Source organism: Mastacembelus armatus, chromosome 15 (genome assembly GCF_900324485.2).
Source record: "Mastacembelus armatus chromosome 15, fMasArm1.2, whole genome shotgun sequence".
Taxonomy (NCBI): Eukaryota; Metazoa; Chordata; class Actinopteri; order Synbranchiformes; family Mastacembelidae; genus Mastacembelus; species Mastacembelus armatus.
The window spans coordinates 5,649,344-5,670,981 of NC_046647.1; the positions used below are offsets into that span (position 1 = coordinate 5,649,344).

Here is a 21,638-nt window from a genome sequence, read left to right on the forward strand (position 1 = left end):
TTCTAAAATGTCATATCCAACAAGCAAGAATTGCATTATTTACAACAAGGTTTTACTGAATGTTCATCAGTGGACTTACATGCACCTACTCACCTACAAAGGAAAGGGCTGATTTCAACCTTCTGACACATTTACTGTGTGGCGTTTGGTACTTTGTTTTAAGACAAATTCTAAAAATATGATGTGCAGCAGCACTGGCAAACACAAACCCACAAAAAGCTGCTGGGCCCTGCTCTGTAGGAAGCAGCTGTTCAACAAAAGCCACTGAAGTAGAGAGGATAGATCAAAACAATTCAGTGTGGATGACAGAGAACTTGAGTGTCCTCCATCACACACACTTGACACACCAAGTACACACATATCCTCACAGACAAATACATGCAGAGGGGGACATCCAGTAGCTTTGCGGTTTGCAGGGGCTATGTGGTGCACGGTGTTGATAAATAGTTAGCTAGAAGTAAAGTCAGTATTCATCTACAAAGCGAAAAATAAAAAAATAAATAAAATAAAAGAAGGCCATGTTGCAGCTAAAGGGAATTGATCAACATTTGAAGTAGGTAAATGCTAAATAGTTTAGCAGAAAGCAAAGATTAAAAGGTTGAAATGGTTTAAAGTGGTGACAGAATAAGGCAAACAAAAGAGCTGAGTCTATGTCAAAAAAGGTTAGGAAGCACTTCTGTAAACAGCTGCATATATAAACGCATATGCCTACACATAACTGGTGAACTCAGAGAGACCATGCAAAGAAAGGAAAAAGTGAAAGAGAAAATTGAGAAGAATGAAGTGAGAGACAAAGATACATGAGAGAGTGCAAACATAGTGGAACACAGAAGAGCCAGATCCCAAGGCAGCGCATCAAAAAGCCGTGGTTAAGAACCCCGCAATCAACACCCTATAACCCAGCACACGGCCTGCATACCATCCACACACTGCTCTTCCCCTCCTGAAAACACACACTCGGATCCACACACGCCCAGAGCAGAACACCCATACTCCTTAACTCCTACACACAACCACTAGAATGTCGCCCTCATTACACAACACACTGAGTTTCTGTACAAGAACAAAACAAGAGAGTTTTGCTTTAACTGCAGCACCGGGTGGTTCAAAGTCAATGCTGCTGCAACGGTTTTGTGGTTCGTCACCTGCCACAGAGCTGAAGACATCTTCCACAATCCACCACTGAAGAAGACTGGGAGGTACAGGAAAGTGAGAAATTCTTTCATGTGGTTCAGAATTTTAGGATTGTTTTTTTTTTCCCTTCTTGTCCTGAAGAGGATAAAAAGGACACTGTTTCCCTGAATAGCAGATGTGATGGGGAATGTGGAGTCATATCAGATTCCCAGATTAACAACCCAGAGCAATCCCATCAGTCTATTACTGTTAATGTGCAGTGTTGCTTTTTAAAACTGAGATCAATATGCGGATATCTAACGATATATGGTCCTAACTTGATATATGCTGGTCTTATCAGTGGAGCAAGACAATAGCAAAAGCAAATGTAGCAAATGATAATGTACTAAATTAGGTAAAAGATGAGATATAAAACTGACACTTGTAAAAGGCCTAATTAAAATTAATTAAAACACAACAACTCACACTACAACAATTTTAAGTGACATCTTAAGATGTTTCACCTCTTATAATGTTGGTAATATATATTTAACTGGTAATCAAATGAATAGATGAGCACTGGCAAATAGGTTAACATTGATATTCTCATCTCACTCTTAAGAAGAAGGCACATCAGCATATTTGCTGATGTGCCTTCTTCTTAAGAGTGAGATGAGAATATCAATGTTAACCTCACTAGAGGTCACATAGTAGGATTTAGTCACTTCTGGACAGAGCCAGACCAGCTTTTTCACCATTTCAGTGGTTGTAATGGAAGTAAGGCCATGGAATTATTTCTTTGTAAATAACAGCCATGTGTGGAGCTTCCTAAAGTTTTGTCAGCACAGCAAGGTAGCCAGGTTTAGCACCATCGTCACTACTCAAGCTTGTGCTCAGTAATGTATCAGGGAACTCACACTACAGCCTGAGATACTGCACTGAAGTGCTATGCTATGATAACCTGTCAAGAAAAAGCTGCAACATGTAACTTCCCAAAAATCACAGATGAGAAGTTTTGCATTTTTGATTTGTACAGACAAAAGATATTAAGTACTATAGTACTTAAGTAGTAAGAAAGAATATTCCCCAAAAGGTTGAATTATTCATTTAATTCAAAGGCGAATTAACATTTAATTAAAAAAAAAAAAAATCACCTTCTTACCTCATTCAATAAAAACATTTTAACTAACTGACTACACATGGTCTTCTATTATCATTATTATTTGTCACTATCACAGGCCAAAATGTCGAGCAGGCACCAGATGATTAATTCCACTCATCCAGTCTTGACATAATTACAGTGTATTATATCTGAAGAGTAATACTGACAGAGCTTGCCACCTTGCTAATTATAAGGCGCAGTAACAATCAGTATCCTAATGGAAGCCATTCAGCAGTATTACTTTTTAGCACCTTTGCCCTGACTGTGAACACACACCTGCACAGCCTGTCGGTGAGGCGTACAAAGCCCACATAGGCCAATTCAAAAGCGCCACGATGACGGGACTGCAGAAGCTGATGACGGAAGTACAGGCCTACCCCTTCCACCTGAAACACAGAGAGAAGGATGAATCAACAAATGAACTCTATCACGGCTGGTACTGCTTTCTAGGTACCTCTGTGCATGTTTACACACACTTTTTTCTGCAATCCCTTGATTGAACACACGGTAAAGAGTCTACAAGCACCTCCGAGATTTCTGGTATCAATGATTTTAATTGGATGGTTTATGTGACATAAAAGACCTGAAACACTTTCAATGTCAATGCTATCACATATTCTTCTTATTCGTTAATTACCAGTACACCAATTATTCAATAAAGTGTCAGAAAACAGTAAAAAAATATAAATGTGACATCCTCAAATTTTTTGTTTCTGCTGGCCAACACACCAAAACCCAAAGTATGACTCGCTCCTTACACACAGTTAAACTTAAATGTTTGGAAAATGGCATGCTAAAGACTACTGTGGAAATCTGCGAAGTTTAGGCTAACTTCAAAGCCTTTCGTCAACCTAAAATCCATTTTCTCAGAAGTCATGAACAGTAGTTTTAAAGAGAATTCTTGATGAAGAAGACAACCTGTTCAAAGTTCATTACCTAATGCCAGCAATGTCAAGCTGGAAATCTGGCTGCACTCTTGTTTGAGACACCACTTAGCTTTCAGCCAGTGAGCATTGAGCATGTCAAGCGTGAGAGTGGCATGTCAGTAGCGTGACAAGTGTTCAAATAAGGATGCTGAGACATCCACATAATGGCCACTGTCAGTAAAACCATCCAGTTAGTAATAGTGTTAGCAACATTATTCTAACTATACACATACACACACACAACTGAATGCTGTTTCTGTGGCGGTGTGTAAACTGGTGAGTGTGTTGCAGGTGAGGCAGCAGGGCGAGGCGGACGCAGAGCTTGAGCGCCCTGTCATTACGGCTGTGGTATCACCGCCACCACAGAGGCAGCCAGGCCCCGACTTAGTCAGGGGTGGCAAGGAGGGCACAGGGAGGGGTGGCAAGGCCCTGAGGCAACAAAAAAAAATAAAAACCTTGTGCGAAAAGAGGGAAGAAAAATCCCAAAGGCCCCGTAGGGGATGTGGGGTTAGACACAACATCTAAACTAACACAGACACAGACCCACAGATGAGACAGAACTACACCAGTCACTGTAACCTTCAGCAATGACCCCAGATGTCATTGAAAGAAAGAAACACAATGTATGGAGATGGGTTTATAGCAGGGTTAGTAGCTGAAGGAATAATGGGTTAAATTAAATAAAAGGATGAAAAATGTACGAAATATTACAACAGGAAAAGATGCAACAAAAATGCAGGGCTTAGACATCCCATTTTTGGCCACATGACTAGTCAATAAACTCGACTGACCCTGCAGACCTAAAGTGGACTAACTTAAACACCAAAGTATGGACTGAGAAAACCACAGCAGTACCAAGCCCAGTGACTTATCACATTGGTGGCCAGAGTGGACTCCCTGGACAGGCCTGACCTCACCAGGGTAAAAATGGCAGCGACAGTCACTGTTAGATGGCCCACGGCTGTCGGAGCCCAGACCGCTGCGGTGCTGAGCTGGGCCGAGCCGGGCCATAGCCTCGCCTATTTAAAGCTTCCCTTCGAAGGTTCCTGTCTGTGTAACTGTTTAAAAGCGCCAACCAAGCTTCCTGCGCAAGGAGGGGGATGGGGGGCTTTATTTAGACATCAACTTCCTGTTTGCAAACGTGCCCATTTCCCAGAAAAAAAACTTCTATGTGCAGGGAAAGAAGTTTCCCAAGTGTAATTACATGTATCGCTTGGGGCCATGACAGTGACCCAAATAGCCAACTTCGCCCCTGACAGCCCAGGGTTAGACAGCACGCTGATACAGTTTGTCATTGTTGCTGCTGCTGAAATTTAGAGGAGGAATTTAATAATAGATACATTTTCTTCTAACCTGCTCAGTTCAGTGCCTTTGGACTGTAATAGCAGAGTGAGCTTCTGCCTGCCTCCTCCATGTTATCTCGTCACACTGTATAGGTATTTTCCACAAAAAAGTAACATTTCACAGTAAGAAAAATATAAACAATAAATGGAACGTTGGCTGAATTCCATTAGTCGCTTAAGTTTTAGGGTCCTGGCATTATCCATGCTGCCTCCCACTGTTACGGCATACTGGGGACACAAGGGACATTGTTAATGGAGCACCTGTGCTTTTGCTGCAATGGCAAATCAAATGCAATGACCTTCTGTATTTTATATTCTAAATGTCAATTTGATTGAAAAGCAGCAAGAACATTTATCTAACTGTACACCTCCGCCTGCACTCAAAGGTTGATCCTCAACCTTTGATCCTCATTTGTCTCTCTACACTACAGCTGTTATTTTCCCTAATTTTATTTCATGGAGAGCAACAAAGTAGCATATGTTGTTACTTTTCTCCTGCTTTTAGTAGCAAAGTAACACAAAAACAGTTCAGTGCATATCAGCTGTTTAATACATTTAAAAGAGGGACTGATTTTGGACTAAGATACTGTACTTTTTAAAAAGTCTGCTTATGGAGACTTTTTAAAAAGTAGTACACATGGTATGAACAAAATTTCATTTCACTGTGAGGATGTTTGAGAGCAACATAAGGTAGTCAGCAACTTTCATTTTAAATTTAGACACTGAAATAAAATGGTGTCTAGTAAATATTCTGCACTCAAGAGCAAATAGAGAGGGATGTCGAACAAAGGATTCCTATTGTGGCAGTGTGTGTGGATGTGGGTGTGTTTCTCCCTTAGCTTCAGATCAGCCAAACAAATGGTCTGTCTTCTCTGCATAACCAACCAGGCCTCCGACCAATCCAGGCTGAGCTATGCCAAATAAACACCAGAGCTGTCAAACTCTGGCTGACCAGCTACTTCGGTGGTCTGTCACACACATACAAGTGTACTGCCAGGCTGCTACTACATTCTTTTTTTCTCCACACCAGCACAATCCACAAATTTCATGTTTTTTTTCTCCTCAACTCATCAACTGGAAAAAAAAAAAATACACACACACACACACACGTATGTATGTACATCATGTTTGATGAAAAAGTCTAAAAGTGATGATCAGCAGATAATAAAGAATGGATGAAATCATAACATTAATGCCCATGTAATACCACTGCTGTCGTTATGGTGCCACCCAGTGACAGAAACATCTGCAGTGTTGCCATGCCAACAAGGATATAACACTGGATTTGGGCTGATGACCGCAGGAGGTGTGTGCACACATTTTGGAAAGAGACATGTTTTGGTCACATACAGACACACACATGTGTTGGCCCATTCATGTCATCACTGTGGTAGGGCAGAATGACTTTGTCTGCACAGACTTAGCCAGACCCAACTTTCCAAACACTACTGGAATCAGACATCTGACTGCTAATGCTAATGCTAACACACACACACACACACACACACACACACACACACACACACACAGAGACAGAGAGAGAGAAGCATATAAAAAAAAAAGGAAAATAATGTGGTTAACAGAGAGGACAAGAGTTCAGATTTTCCTCTCATCCACTTCTTATGTAATAGGCCAATCACCATAGTTACCACACTGAACAACATACAGTATTTTCCAAAATATCAGTGTCAATTATCGCTTCAAAACGCTATAATGACGTCATTATCCATTTCAGTAGAGACAGATACGACAATGGCTGTTCTACACAACCTGTCCTTGTGTTCATCTGCTTTTTTTTTAAAAAGAATTTTTAAAAAGTTTAATGGAGCATTAACTTGAAAAACTTACTAACTGCAGTGTGTGAGAACAAGCCCTATACAGCCCTGCAAAATAAACACCTGTTTATATGGTCAAATAGTTAGTGTTAGCTGCTACCATGTGAACTAGACTGGTCCTGACTTATCGGTGAGTATTTTTGAGTATAAAAGTATATAGCTGTTGGTAAACTTAAAAGACAAAACTTCACATAATGCACTATGTAACATGCAGGGTCAAAAAAAAAGAGAGCAACATGCAGGGTCAAAAAAAAAGAGAGCAACACAGCCCACACAGTTAATATGCAACAGCATGTGCTCACACAGAGACAGTTTTACATAAACGATTGTTGTTGGAGCACAATACTAGAGCTCAGTCATTGTCAGTATTTAACAATGGTCTACTGAGAATTGTTGAAGAACAACTGGAACTAAAGTGTCCAATTCAACTGCTACAGAACACATAGAAAGCTGCTCAGTTTGATTCTAATCCTGCAGTGAACTGACTGAAGAATATCGTTGCCAGAATAAACACATATTTACTACTTCAACTGCTGCAAACAAAGAACCTGGATAACAAACTGTTGGCCCTACACAAACACAGGAAAAAACACACATTCAGCACATAGTACTACATGGTACTTCCTACTTTCTCTCTCAGTAGTGTAAATACATTGTCAACAGGCAAACACAAACACACACACCCTTTACCCCTTACACAGACAAACACAGTCTATGTCTGGTACCCTTGTTATTACGGACATTCACATGCTGAACCACTCAGACAACTATTCCTGTGTGAGTTTGTGTGTCAGTCTGTGTATATGGCTGTGTGTGTGTGTTGTTTTCCTGCTGGTGGTGGAACTGGTGGTGGAAGTGATTTGGAAAGAATGCAGTGGAAAGGGAGGGGCGTCGCGGCTGTTAAACCAGCAGGCTCGGGACATAAATGAAAGCATAGCGCTAATGAGGGCGGATGCTAATTGAAGAGCCTCCCAGCATGGTGTTACACACACACACACACACACACACACACACACACACACACACACACACACACACACACACACACACACACACACACACACACACAGTTACAGAGAGACTACTCCCTAGTACATATACATATACAAACATAAAGAAGAAAAAAATATCAAGGGCTGTGTTCTCAGCAGCATCCTACCAAAGCTCAGCTGTTATAGCTTGGTTTGGTGTGGTCGCCATCGCAGTCCCAAAATGTGACTTCAAAGCAATAAAAATACTGAGAAGACAGTGAAAAGTAGTTGCAGCAGATGTTTGAGGAGTCCTGTCAGATGTGCAGTGTTACTGCCATGCACAAAATACACTGAAGCAAGGCTCATACTTGCTTATATTTTAGTACCTAAGACTGTTCCTGATCTGTAACAAATTCAGCTAACACGTGGTCATCTATCTATCCAACCTTTTCTGCCTGACTACTCATTTCAAATATCACTGCTCCATTCCCACCACATTTATGATCTGGATATCATGCTGTGTGGAACACATTGATAATTTTCATGCATGGTAATGAGTCTAGCAACTGCCTACTGTGTAATGTAGTTGTGTATGATTTTTTTTTAATGACAGTGATGAAGAAATTGTATTTAAGTGCAATGCACTGGGGAGGTTTGAAATCTAGTGTGAAGCAGAAAGTAAGAGTTTGCATGTGACTGGTTCTCAGCTGGAAAATGGTGAATTCCGCCCTTTGGGTTGGGAGTGAGTTGCTGCCGCAGGTGAACAAGTTTAAATATACAGTAAATAAAGCGTTAGTTTGACAAAATCTCCCTGAAGGAGTGGGAAGATGTTGCTGGGAAGAGGAATGACTTGATCGTGTTGCTTAACCTGCCAGCTACCATAACTCACGTTTTAGACAAGGTGCAGAAAATGGATAAATGGCGGTGGCATGGTGGAGCAGTCATTATGTTGTACCCAAGGTTACACCTGCTTAGAAATGGAAAGCAGTGACAAAAGACAGGATTTGAGCCAAAACCAGTCTTTCCCTACCTGTATCCACTAATTGCAAAGTCAGTACCTGAAGCAAATCAATAGAAGTGAAAGTTGCTCAGTTTGTGTTGAGGAGTGGTACATTCTGTTCATTAGGATCTCACCTGCTCCTCTGTGATGAGCCCAGTGTGTGCGTGTGCGTTGTCACTGATGTAGTGCAGTGGCAGGCTCTGACACAGCTGTCCCAGCAGCATGGCCACTTCCTTCATGCTCCGCCAGCAACATACCAGCACCATCTGGGCTGTCACCCTGTAGCCCTCACCACCTGGAACCAACAATGTCACATACATGGAAAAAATGACATTTGAGCCACTTTTTGGATTATTACCTAATAATTTAACCTAAAATATTTATTCACCTTCTTATCTAATCTACCACATTAAAGTTTTATATTAAAAACAAACTGTATTAAGTCCCCATTCACATGAGTTTATTGTTTATGTTGCGTCACTTTAGTGACACACACATTACACCTGGCCTTTTTTTTTTTTTCCTTGTCACTATAAAATTACGGTTATTTAGACATGACAAGCTGTGCACCACCTAAAAAAGGCCAAACACTGCCCCCATCAGGACATCAGTATAACAACAGGCAGTGATACACAGACAAAATTTTTGGTACCCTTCCATTAAAGAAAGAAAAACCCACAAAGCTCACTGAAATAACCTGAAACTGACTAAATGAATAATAAATAAAAAAATGAATGAACAAATGAAAAATCACACATTGCTTTTGAATTGTGGTTCAACAGAAGATTTAAAAGAAAAACTACTGAAACTGGCCTGGACACAAATGATGGTAACCTTAACTTAATATTTTGTTGCTTGACCTTTTGAGTCTATCATTGCAATCAAGCAATTTCTGTAACTCTCAATGAGACTTCTGCACCTGTCGACAGGTATTTTGGCCCACTCTTCGTGAGCAAACTGCTCCAGCTGTCACGTTAGAAGTGTGCCTTCTCCAGACTGCATGTTTCAGCTCTTTCCACAGATGTTTAATAGGATTTAGATCAGGGCTCACAATAAATAAAAATTTACTGAAAATTAACTAATAAAACCATCGGGGTTCAGTAACTGAACCACCTCTATCAGAAGCAAACAATGTGAGTGAAAGCAGTAAAATGTGAACTCTCAGATCGTTTTTACCACAATTCAAAATGACAGAGTAAAAAACAGATATATTCCTGTGTGACATTAAATGTGTAATGAAATGTGTAACCCACCTGTGTCCAGTGATGGTGTGTGTGGGGTCTGACAGTGTGTGTGATCATCTCCTCGGTGTGTGTCCAGCTCTCTAGCACTGGTAAAGAAGTCATTGGTGTCCCTCGGCTGGATCTCCCGCAGGATCCTCTGCAGGTCTGGTGAGGTCTCTTTAAAAATACACACAAAAACACATCATGTTCCATTAACTAAAGGTAATTTGAGGTGCAAAAGAAAAAAAATGTATTTGTTTTTGTGGGATAAAAATTTCAAAGTTGAATGTCCACAAAAATATATAAAAATTTATTGAAAGTGTGAGTGATCCCATTATTTTCCCCCCAAACAGTAACATTGCCTACCTTGTACTGTTTGGAATAAACCCCTCAGTATTTCATTGTATTCCGAGATTTTCGCGTCCTTTATTCTATTTCGGCTCCCAGAACCATATTGAGAAATGAGATTACCTGAATCAGTATCCATAGGAATGAGTCCTTCTGGGGAGGAGCTCTGGACTACAGGAGAGACCACATCAGACATCCTGTAGCACACAGCAATCAGCTCTGATACCAGATTTCTCCACTGCTTAGTCTGGGTCAAACTCCTAAACACAGACACAAACATGTACTTTATCACATAAGCACCAAAACAGAACAGATGTAAGCAGGCAGCTAAGTCCATCGCTTAATTTGCTCTTTAAATCCAATGTGCTGCTGAACTTGAATGGAAGCAGGAGGTGTGTGTGTGTGTGTTGTTGCGATTCTTGTTCTCACACAGTGTTTAGATGCTGTAGTACAGCTGTGATGCAGTGAGCTCTGCCATACAGAGGATGGGAAGCAGCTGCCTGTAAGAGAGACGACTCTGCCCTCGACACCTCAGACTGCAGACAGCTTAACAAGAACTGAACCACTGAGGGCCAACAGACAACACAACACATATGCTTAAGGTGTGACAGTCGATTTAGTGTATGTTCAACACAAACATCAAATCTACAATCTGAAACTAACCAGCCAGAGTGTTGTACTCCAAGATGAGTGCCTCAGAGGCCTGGGGTGGTGCGGAGGGAGGCTGGAAATTCAGGCCCTGCTCTTGTGCACAGTGCTGCAGAGCCTGTCTGAGGTCTGGCTGGTGCAGCAGCAGGCTGAGCAGGTGGGCTGCTGTAACACTGTCAAATGGTTTTGTGCTGGTACTGAGGTCCAGAGCAGCCTGAAGTACAGCACACATCCTCTCGGGCACCTAACAACACAACCAAAGGGAGAACAGAAAAATGGCTCACCAGTGGAAACCAGTTACTGAATTAGGTTGCTTAGTTGATTGATAAACCACAGACAGAGAGAGATCTAACAAAAGGTCTTTGAAATGTTAGGTCAAAAATCTGTTATAAACCAGCAATCTAAAGAGACTACCAATCACACAAAGATAATGGTGGTAAAAGAACAAAACTATTTTGACAAAATAAAAACCTTTATATTAACCTGTAGTCCCACAACTGATGAAGGGAGTTGCTGTAGTAATGTTGCTGCCAGCTGTTTGACCTCCAGGAAGTTGCTGGAAACACAGTAGAGGACATTCTGAGCATGTGCAGAGCTCACAACCTCACCAAGGGCAAACACATTAGGCCCTGAGGAAAAGACAGAGATGTGGAGAACACAAGAGAAGAGAGTAAGGCACAGGTTGGCATCAAAGCATAGACTGGCCAGTTGTAGATAGACTGCTGGTTCAGGTACCAATAGAAAGATGTAGTCCAGTAGTAGTAGTAGTCCAACAATAACAGGCAAATGAAATTATGAAAATGGTGGAACTCAGTGATCTCTTATAACTGTGTTAAAAGTAAGCAAAAAGGTAAGAGTGTATGTTGGCTTTTTTACATTATAATTACTCACTGAATTAATACTTTCCCTGTCTAAACAGATTTAAAAAGCTGTTGCTCTGCCAGTGATATTATTAAAATACTGTAAATCAGAAGGAGCATATTTAGTGTACATAGCAGTTTCCCTAGGTTGTGAGGGGTCTTAGGTGCTAACTGGGTTCTGGGGTTTCCTTTGCAATCAATGGATGACATTTAAAAAGAATAAAAATTCTCTCTGGGCTCATGACTCAGTCTAGCCAACCAAAAGCCTTCAGAAGACCCATTTGTACATTAATTATATTTACATAATTTTGTGATGCTGTAACAATTTATATTCCCCATCACCCTAATTAGGAATAAAAGGATATAGATTATGGATAGATGGAAGTGAGGTAGAGGTTTTATATATAAAGGACATAAAAGTGAAGAAGAAGAAAAAGAAGAAGTACTTTATTAATCCCCAAGGGGAAATTCAATTGTTGCAGCAGTTATTCTAATTTAAAGTTATTAAATTTAATATTATTTAAATTATATTAATTAATAGTAATTAATAAAGTAAAGTAATTAACTTGTATGTAGTAAAGTATTTATTTTTGGGGGTTTGTGTGTGTGTGTGCATGCGTGTGTATGTGGTGTGTGTGTGTGTGTCTGTGTGCGTTATTGTTTATATTGTGGAATTATAGAGTCTTATGGCCGTGGACACAAAAGACTTCCTGAATCTCTCAGTCTTGGCTTTAGGAGGAATTAGTCTGTGGCTGAATGAACTTCCCATTCACCACAGTTCCTCATGAAGTGGATGGGCAGAATTGTCCAGTATGGAGTTAATTTTGTCCACCATCCTCCTCACTGCCACAGCCTCCAGACTGCCCAGTTCCAGTCCAAAAACTGATTTTGCCAGCAGCCTTGATGCCACCTCCCCAGCACACAACTGCAAAGAACAGTGCACTCACTACTACAGACTGAGAGAACGTCTTCAGTAGATTGTTGCACACGCCAAAGGAACAGAGTCTCCTGAGGAAGAACAGTCTGTTCTGTCCTTTCTTGAAGAGTCCAGTTTGTTGTTAATGTGGACTCCAAGGTATTTGTAGGAGTCCACAATCTCTACTTCGTCTCCAAGGATGGAGACAGGGACTGGGGTCTTCCTGCTCCTCCTAAAGTCCACCACCAGTTCTTTGGTTTTCTTGATATTGAGCTTTATCAAGTGATGATTGAAGAGTTATCAGAGAACTTCTGGAGGTGACAGATTCCTGAGTGTGTAGATTGTAAACAGGAATGGTGCCATTACAGTTCCTTGGGGTGCACCAGTGCTGCTCATCACCACATCAGATATGCAGCCATCTAAGCAAACAAACTGTGGCCGCACGGTAGTCTTTGATCCACTCCACTATGTCTGCTTCCATATCCTGCATCTTTGCACTTAGCAGGTGGGGCTGAAAGGTGTTAAAAGCACTTGAAAAGTCAAAGACCATAACTCTCACAGTGCCGTCCTGCCTCTCCAGATGGGAGTATGCTCTGTGCATTAAAAAGAGATGGCATCTTCCCCTGCATCTTTCCATAACTTAGGCACCTTTTTGAGCCTCAGAGAGGTTGAGGAGTTTCTGAAAAACCTCTGCAAGCTGTCCAGCGCACACCTTAAGTACTCTGGGACTGATCTCATCTGGTCCATTTGCTTTGTTGGTCTTTAGTTTAGCTAGTTCCTTCCTCACCTGTTCTGTGGCAAAGGCTGGGCCTGTGTATTGTGTTGATGAGGAGTCAGATGGTGAGGGCAGGGGAGGAGGTATTGGAGCTGCTGTAACTGGCTGCCACCTAACAGGCACCATTCTAGAACTGGTGAAAAAAAGTGACAGATGCCCTGAGCTTCCTATGTGTATATTTTCAGCACGTTTTCTTGAAAAATGCCCTAAGTTACACAGGTTTTTGACACACAGTGTCAAAACTGGAAAATCAGTGTAGGGTGAATTACATCAGAACAGGATGACAGACTGTACTATGGACTAAAACTAGAATAAAGAGTTGGTATTTGTGATTATTTCAGCTGCTAATAAAACTTGCCTGTTACCTACTGTTAGCTCTGAGTTAGTATATATTATGGTAAGGAATACTCTTACATGTGTTTTTTTATATGGAAAGAACATACTGATAAGCAGTTTTTAAATCAGAAAATTATGTTACAATTGTGTGAACATGTCTAATTTTGTTAAGCTACTAACATTGTTAGTCATGGTATCTTTATGTAACATCAGCTAACAAGTTTCTCCAAGTAGTATAACATAAATCAGTAAAGAATATCTAAATTTGCTATTTTAGTCATTTCTAGTTGGTAGACAAGCAACATCTGGTATCAGTGTCACCATTTGATGGCTTTCAAACAGCTTATCTGAGCAGATGGTTATAACATCAGCTTTTTAAATAGTTTGATGATCCTGTCATGCACCGGTCAGACAAGCACAGAACTTGCACGACTGTTTTCACATTCACTCTGAAATGCTGCCTAAATCCCTTTTTATGGTCACTCGACTACTAAGGTCACTAAGGTGCTGCACATTTCTATGGTAGAGAAAACCCCAAGCTGCATTAGTCGTACCAGAGCTGAAGGTAAAGAACTGGCCGAGCAGACAGAGCAGGTGGAGGGACATGAGGCATTTGGAGAAAGAAGCTCCAGGAAGCAAAACTTCAAGCAGCCTCACACATAGCCAGTGCAGGAACACCTGTATGACACACACACAAAAAATAAGCCTTTAGTTATTTCAACTACAAAAGACTGCATTATCAACACAAAAGACAACAGCCAAATGCTCTGCATCTTCAGTGAAAACTCCTCACTAATATATTGTGTGTATGGCATACCCTGTACAGATGCAGTGTGTGTTGGTCTCTGTTGCTCTGCTCCTGGTCTCTCTCCTGGATCAGTCTCTTCTGTAGCAGCTGAGTGCTGTCCTTCACTCTACAGAGCAACTGTGTAGCAGAAGATTTCAAGTTAAATAAGATGTCAAAGAGTTCTTTGTATTGTGGATCCCTTAAAGAATCATACATGTATGCATACTGTGTGCTACCACTCAACATTTCAAATGTAACTCAAATGAGAAAATTAAATGTAATATTTTTAATCAGCAGACTATGGATGGCGAATGGCAGACCTTCTTCAGGAGGCTGACTGTCTGCTGTCTGACCCCTGGTGATTGGCTGTTAAGATTGGGCAGTAGGAAGTAGCGAATAAGGTCCATTTCCTCTGAGGTCAGAACTTCAGTGCTGCGGTGGCTCTCACACACCAGGCCCAAAGCATCCATCCTCACCTGGGCAATGACGTGATGACACACAGACAGAGAACATTAAGCATATACCGTAAGCCACACAAAGGTTTTCTTATGATAAAGACAGAAAACTGAAAACACATTTGAGGATAGACACACACTCACTTGATCATGTTTATATACCAGGGCTTGTTGGAGTAAGGAGAGGGGCACCAGTCCTCCCCACAGACCCTCCTCTGAGGACGGAACAACACCCTGGGCCCTGGCTGCCCGCAGACATGTCATCAAAGCTCCCAGGGCACCCCTGCTGCCTGAAGGACCTGAAGAGCATATAAAGGCAGTGCTTATGGGATAGTTCTACATTTTTCAGTAACTTCTGTGTTCAAGGATGTTCTCACTATAAAGAAAAGATTATGAGAGGAGGTCTTCGCTTTAACAACAGAATATTTTGTGAAGGTAATACATAGCTGAAAAACCTTGAAAAAAAAAAAAAAACAGAAGGAAGGAGACAGAAGTAACTGCAGATATATGGGATGTGAATGCATGTGCAGATGTCTGTGTAACTGTGCCTTTACTTGTGCTGCAGAGCGGTGGGCCCTGCAAGGCCTGCACCATGTGAGCCAGACTTTGGGGGCTGCAGCGAAGCAGCTTGGGAAGGAAGTAATCCAGGATGTATGTGGTTTGGTCCAGCCTGGCATTGCACAACACCTGCAGCAGGGGGGTTACCCATGTCTTGTGCCAACATTCGATCCAGTCCTCTGTCTTTCCTGCTGCACCAGCCTCACTTGCCAGCTGTGCTTTGTGGCTGACAAACAGCCTCTCCAGCAGGTCACTGGCATAAGGAGCCAGGGTCTGATCACCCATCAAGCCCAGGAGACATGAAGGCAGCTGGGGCCTGAGTTTAAGCAGGTGCTCTGCACCATACAGCTCCACCAGGCAACCCAAAGAGCCATACTTCCCCCTCATGTGCCACTCCAGTCCCAACAGGCTTTGGGTGAGCTCTGTGATGTATGGGTCCTTGGTTGGGTCAGATGTGGAGGGGATGGTGTGTTGATGGACGAGAAGGAGATTGCGGAACAAAGAGTGGGTTTGGTGGCGGACTCCATCTAATGGGTGCTCCCAGTGGGTGTAGATGTGCTCCAGGAGGTGCTGCTGGAGCCGGGAACGTCCATTGAGGGACTGCTGGAGGCTAGGAGGGCAGTGCTGCTCAGCTCCCTGCAGGCAGTCAAGAGCAGCGCCACTCCACAGGGTCAGCACCCGAGCCACTACCATGGCTGTGCTGGACTCCTTTATACTACAAGGAAGATAAACAGGGAAAATCATAGTGGTGTTTAACAAACACATAAGCAATCATTTGATTTACATACCAAAAACAGATGTACTGCAATAGTCAGACAGTAATAGGCATTTATTTATATATATTTTAATCCATTTTACATATCTGGACAGCACCAGCTGTGTACATCTACCTGACATCTAGATCCAGCAGTGTGTTTGGAACCAGCAGCAAAAGTTTTTCCCACTGTGGCCCTGGGAGCGCCCTCTTCCAGCTCAGCATAGCCAGTGCACCATGGCAAAGATACAAAGAGACACCCGGCGGGCGACCACTGTTGCAAAGACCCTCACACTTCTGCTTCAACCAGTGAGGAGCTGAGTCCAAGCCCTGTGCTGAGCTCTGCAGCAAACAGCACACCTGACAAACCAAAGTAATGACAGCAATAAAAATAGAGGAGAAAAGCAGCTAATTAAACTTTTTTAATGTTACTTCTCTCATTTACCACATTTTTGTCTGCATTAAATATTTTGTTTTAATGAACTGCTGCTCAAATTGAAATGGTTAATTAAGCACCAATTGAACTGCTTTACATATTTTGTGATTGACAATTGTTCAAAGGAGGAACAAAATTTAATTAACTGGTTAAATCAAAAGAAAAGATAAAACATCAGCAGCTATTTTGGTAATTGTTTCAGTCATCCTGCAAGCAAAATACCAACATTTTCTGAATTCAGCCCCTCAAATGTAAGGATATACAGTTCTTTTTCAATAGGATTTGACGATATTAGGGGCTGTTGGCTGGTGACCTGTCCAGGATGTACCCCTGCCTTTCACCCAAAGAGAGCTGGGATAGGCTCCCGTAACCCTAATTAGGAATAAGGGGTTACAGATGATGGATGGATGGATGGGCTGTTGGTTGAATTAAAGAAATTTAACATTGCTCTGGGCATTTTTCACTACTTTTTAATATTACATTGAATAGACAACTCATTACGTGAAGAAATAAATGGGAGATTAATCATAAATGTAAAAAAATGTTCGTTGTAGCTTGTCTTAAAATCTAGGCACAAAGCACAAAATTCTTGTCCTCAACTCACCAAAGAAGCAACTTCATCTCCGTATCCCATGACGGACCTGATCAACAAAACCACAGCCATGCCGGCTGTACTCTGGACTGCCTGTATGAAGTCCTCTACAAACAGAAAAAGAAACAAAGAAGTAAAGGCGTAAGAGGAAAGTACATACAAGTACGTATTTTTGGTCTGGTTTCTTATTTGCAAGTATAAATGGTCTTTATTTAAATTTGTGGAGCAATCAGGAGTTCCATCCATCCATCCATCATCTATACCCACTTATTCCTAACCAGGGTCACATGGATCTGCTGGAGTCTACCCCAGCTCTCTTTGGGTGAAAGGCAGGGGTCCACCCTGGACAGGTCACCAGTCCATCACAGGGCCACATAGAGACAAACAACCTCACACACTCACACTCACTCCTATGGGCAATTTAGAGTCACCAATCAACCTGACATACATGTTTTTGGACTGTGGGAGGAAACCAGAGCACCTGGAGAAAACCCATAATCAGGAGTTGATAAAGATAATGAAAAGGGTTAATGCATGTTTTTTTTTTTTTTGCACTGAATTTTGGATTTTATTGCAATAAACTGACAATAGCAAATTGCCTTTTTAATGGTCACGATGGCAGCTGTTCAAAAGCGTAAAGAAAAAAATGAAACAAACCATGGTCATATAAAAACACATCACTGAAAACAAAAGCATCACTGGCTGATTGACACACTGACACTGAAACAGCTGTTCGGTGGTACCATTCGTTTACACAACTCTAGCACCATCCAAATTTTATAAAAGAAAAACTCCTTTAGTTTTGCTTATAAAAATTAAACCACATCCCTTTGATGTTATTGGATATTTCTGCATTGCAATGAAGACAGGTTACATGGTTACTTCCACATGTTTGCTTGCTGTAAGTGCCAGTTTCTTACCATCAGTCAGGATGTGTATGTAGCAGTTCATGAGGCTGCTTAGTGTGTCCTCCAGCTTGCAGTGATCCTGTTTAGCCTGTAGAGCAGCACTGATGTTCTCTTGGCATCTCTGGACTACAAGCATTGAGGTTTTCACCACTGCCAGACAGGACTGCATCAGCTGAGCTTGGGCTATGTGACGACCTGCTAGTCCACTTGGATAACAGTAGGGGGAGACAGAGATAAATAGATCAAAAGAAAGCTACTAGTGTAGCTAGTGTATTAACATGAAGCCTGGCTCTTGGATCTATTCTCATATAGAGCAAAAAAAACATCCAAGTGTAATTCAACCACACCCCTGAAAGATTTCATAATTTATACTTTTGGGCAAAGGGAAATGAAAGCTACAACTGTGATTATTTGGGCTGAATAATGATTATCAGCTTTTAATCTTGAGAAACACGTAAATGTCAAGAATAAACTAATCCACAAAACAGTTAAATAAATATGGAAAAATCCTGAATATGCCTCTATACCTGTTCTGATTAAGGTATTCAGTCAATCCTTCATGAAGGAACTGCAACACTACAGTGGTAAAAAAAACAAGCAAATAAAGTTGAGGAAATGGAGAAACATGGCATTTTCTCAAAAACAAACAAATAAACAGACACTAACCTTCAGGCAGGAGTTTGGTAATACATCTCTCACCTGGAAATAAGACAATTTTACTAAGTTACTGACTTAGCTTAACAACAGAAATTGCAGCAAGATGTATCTAATATCTGTAGCAATCAAAAGTAACCCAATGTAAATCTGCAAAAGCAAAAGGTAAGTGGTCATGCACTCACCAACAGGGAAGCCATCCAGACAGGTAGTGATGGTGTCCACAAAGTGTGGATGTTTGTCTAAAGCCGAGTGGGACAGGCAGTCAGACAAGCAAGCAGACAAACAGTTTACAGTCTGCTCCTGAAGCCAGGCTGGTACTGAACCCAGGGCACTGGAAAGTAAAACAGACTCATTGAGACACACAGATGAGATGTTACTATGGAACAAATCAGAATGAACTATTAAAGTCTATATCAAGAGAGCAACATTCAAGCCATTATGACATATTTTTATGAACACGTATTTTTTAGCATTCAATTCAATTGACATCAAACTAAAATTAAATGAAAATTTAAATGTGGTACCTGAACAGACACATCAAAAGTGTAATCCAGCTATAATAAATATATTTAATTTATTTAATGAATATGTGTTTTCATTTATATGGATATCAAAATTTTTAAGTTTAAGATTTAAGTTTAAGAACACAGAGCACCTCTTACATTTTGAGGACAGAGAAAAATCTATGAAGAAACGCTAGTTGCCAGTGACCACTTATGTCCCTAAAAGGCAGTGACTCCAGTTCACTTACTTGAAATGGTGTGATTTAAACAAATATACTGAAACTTATGTCTGTACCTAGCAATGGCCCGTCGCAGGGGGTTCTTGGCCTGCAGGGATGTGTAGACCAGAACCAGGGTGTGTAGACAGGCCTCTAGAAGAGCGCCATCAGACTGCTCTTCACTCAGTACCTCCAGCAGGGATCCTGCCTGATGTAGTATGGACACATACATATACATTTGTCATACATTAGCAGTAACACTGCTAAGAGAATGTCGTACCTGCTCCATCAAAACATTTATTGAATCACAACAAAATGCAGATTAATCTTTTTGCTGTAAACCTTTTTAACCAGCTGGATCTGCTGTACTGGCTCTCCAAGCTTCAAAAATGACTGCAGAGTCTGGGAAAGTTGCCTGACTCCATCTTCTCTACCATCCACAGAAAGAGACGCTAAGGAAGAGCAAGCACACATTTTAACATTAACTACAATGATACATATAACACATCTAAACTGAGCAGACAATGTGCTCTTAGTGATGTAATACCATTTGAAGAGTACCTACAGGATTATTTACAGGTCTTTATTGTTTTTAAGGCTGCAACAGCTAATCAATAAACTCAATAAAAACCGATAATTGGCATAGAATGTATTTATCAATTATTTAGTCACAGTAACATGGTGAGCAGCTGTAAAGATGAAAATGGCAGAAGCACAGAAGAGTGAAAGTTATTCCATGATTAAACAATTTTTATACTGTTACGTGGATAGTCTTGGTGCTTTCTTGTTCTAGCTTTTGTGGTTTTATGTGGCCAGATAATCAGTTATCCAGGTAAATGTTTACGGTTCTGAGGCCAATTAAAAAAAACAGTCCAGGTAATGTCTGGTCCATGTGCCTCAGAGTTGTCATCTTACATGCTGCTCACCAGGATAATGTCTAGCAATGTTCCAGTGCATGCCTGAAAGCATGTCGCTTCAACAGTAACAGTCCAATATTCATTATTATGTGTTACACACTTTTGCTTTCGGTGTGAAATTCTAGTAAACAATTGCCTTTGATAAAAGATCTGTTTTAATGTTTCTTTTTCTTTTTGTGTAGCAAACTCATTTAAGGTTTCACAATAAAATGTTAAAAACAGACTTCTCTATATTCTTTTATAGAAGTCAATTTTATAAATCCAGTCAATTTTATTTTTGATGAATTGATTACTTATGCAGCCCTAATTGTTTTTATTAACCACAATTAGTTTGCTCATCAGTAGTTTGGCCTCATTACCTATCAGCTCCTGCAGTTTTTCCTCGTCCAATGCCACAGCCTCTACTTTGATTTTTGTCTTCTTCACCACCATGACTCCACCCTGTGGGAGCAGCACCACCAGTTATATAATTTCATGATTGTGTATCTGTCCAACTAAAAAGTCTCACGATGGCTTTGTTACAGGGAATACCAATTGGGGGTAAACACATCTGTCAAAACTGAGGAGAACACTGGCACTTTACTGGTCCCTGTAGATCATCTGCACATCATCACTGTTCTTCTCTCTTTCTCATTCCAATCCCATCCACACGCACAAATACACATATAACTAATAACTTTGCGTACGCACTTTGTAAGGTAACTGCATCTCCCCGTAGCTTTGGCTAAACCTGCTGCTAGGGCTGCTAGCCAACTAATGCTAGCTTTTCTAGCATTGAATCTCGGTCTCAAATAAAAATGTGAGAAAGACATAAACACTGGAACAGTATAACAACGACACTTGCACAGAGTCGAACAGCTTAATAAAGTGATATAGCTATAATTTAATTGAATAAAATTAGAATTCACCTCAGTTCAGCATGTGGTTTACTTAGAGTCCAACTGCTTCAGATAACGCTAATTACAGTAACGTCAAGTTGAGGATAACAAGCCTTCTTTTTCCGGTAGACGTTTTTCAGAATAAAACATTTACTGTCAATTAACAGCAATAATCTCAAGTCTACTTTATAAAAACATATATGTTTCAATTTTAGTATAAACGATAAATAAAATTACTGTGAAATAATAATTGAACATACATTACAGACTTAATTCTGCTATTAAAAACTTTTATTTTGACGACACACCTATTGAGTTTCCTGCGTTTCCCTTAGTTACTTGATATACCGATGGTCCATGCCGCTCACGAGACGTCACTTCCGACAAATTGTTCCCGCCTTCAGAAGCTTATTTGTCCATGAAAACAGCGCTCCGTATCTTTATTGGTGAAATCAAATGTCAATCAACCATATGTGCCGTGTTCTAACGCCAAAAGACACGCCCATAGAGTATGTGATT

At 40.9% G+C, this 21,638-nt stretch overlaps 1 protein-coding gene across 1 annotated transcript in view; it reads right to left on the reverse strand.

Annotated features, from left to right (window-relative positions):
• Positions 1-21,226, reverse strand: part of thada (THADA armadillo repeat containing) — a 79,454-nt gene extending 58,228 nt beyond the window's left edge. The window contains exons 1-22 of the mRNA XM_026308625.1: positions 21,150-21,226; positions 20,601-20,682; positions 19,667-19,776; positions 19,402-19,532; positions 18,786-18,934; positions 18,613-18,645; positions 18,474-18,522; positions 17,959-18,152; positions 17,051-17,145; positions 16,147-16,370; positions 15,253-15,971; positions 14,843-14,997; positions 14,564-14,719; positions 14,274-14,381; positions 14,011-14,134; positions 11,053-11,198; positions 10,585-10,813; positions 10,351-10,486; positions 10,045-10,181; positions 9,604-9,750; positions 8,485-8,645; positions 2,552-2,661 (exon numbers count right to left, since the gene is read on the reverse strand). Of these exons, the coding sequence (XP_026164410.1) occupies positions 2,552-2,661; positions 8,485-8,645; positions 9,604-9,750; positions 10,045-10,181; positions 10,351-10,486; positions 10,585-10,813; positions 11,053-11,198; positions 14,011-14,134; positions 14,274-14,381; positions 14,564-14,719; positions 14,843-14,997; positions 15,253-15,971; positions 16,147-16,370; positions 17,051-17,145; positions 17,959-18,152; positions 18,474-18,522; positions 18,613-18,645; positions 18,786-18,934; positions 19,402-19,532; positions 19,667-19,776; positions 20,601-20,673 (3,386 nt within the window). The 5' untranslated portion in view covers positions 20,674-20,682; positions 21,150-21,226. The remainder of the gene's footprint in view (positions 1-2,551; positions 2,662-8,484; positions 8,646-9,603; positions 9,751-10,044; positions 10,182-10,350; positions 10,487-10,584; positions 10,814-11,052; positions 11,199-14,010; positions 14,135-14,273; positions 14,382-14,563; positions 14,720-14,842; positions 14,998-15,252; positions 15,972-16,146; positions 16,371-17,050; positions 17,146-17,958; positions 18,153-18,473; positions 18,523-18,612; positions 18,646-18,785; positions 18,935-19,401; positions 19,533-19,666; positions 19,777-20,600; positions 20,683-21,149) is intronic.
• Between the last annotated feature and the right edge of the window lie 412 nt (positions 21,227-21,638).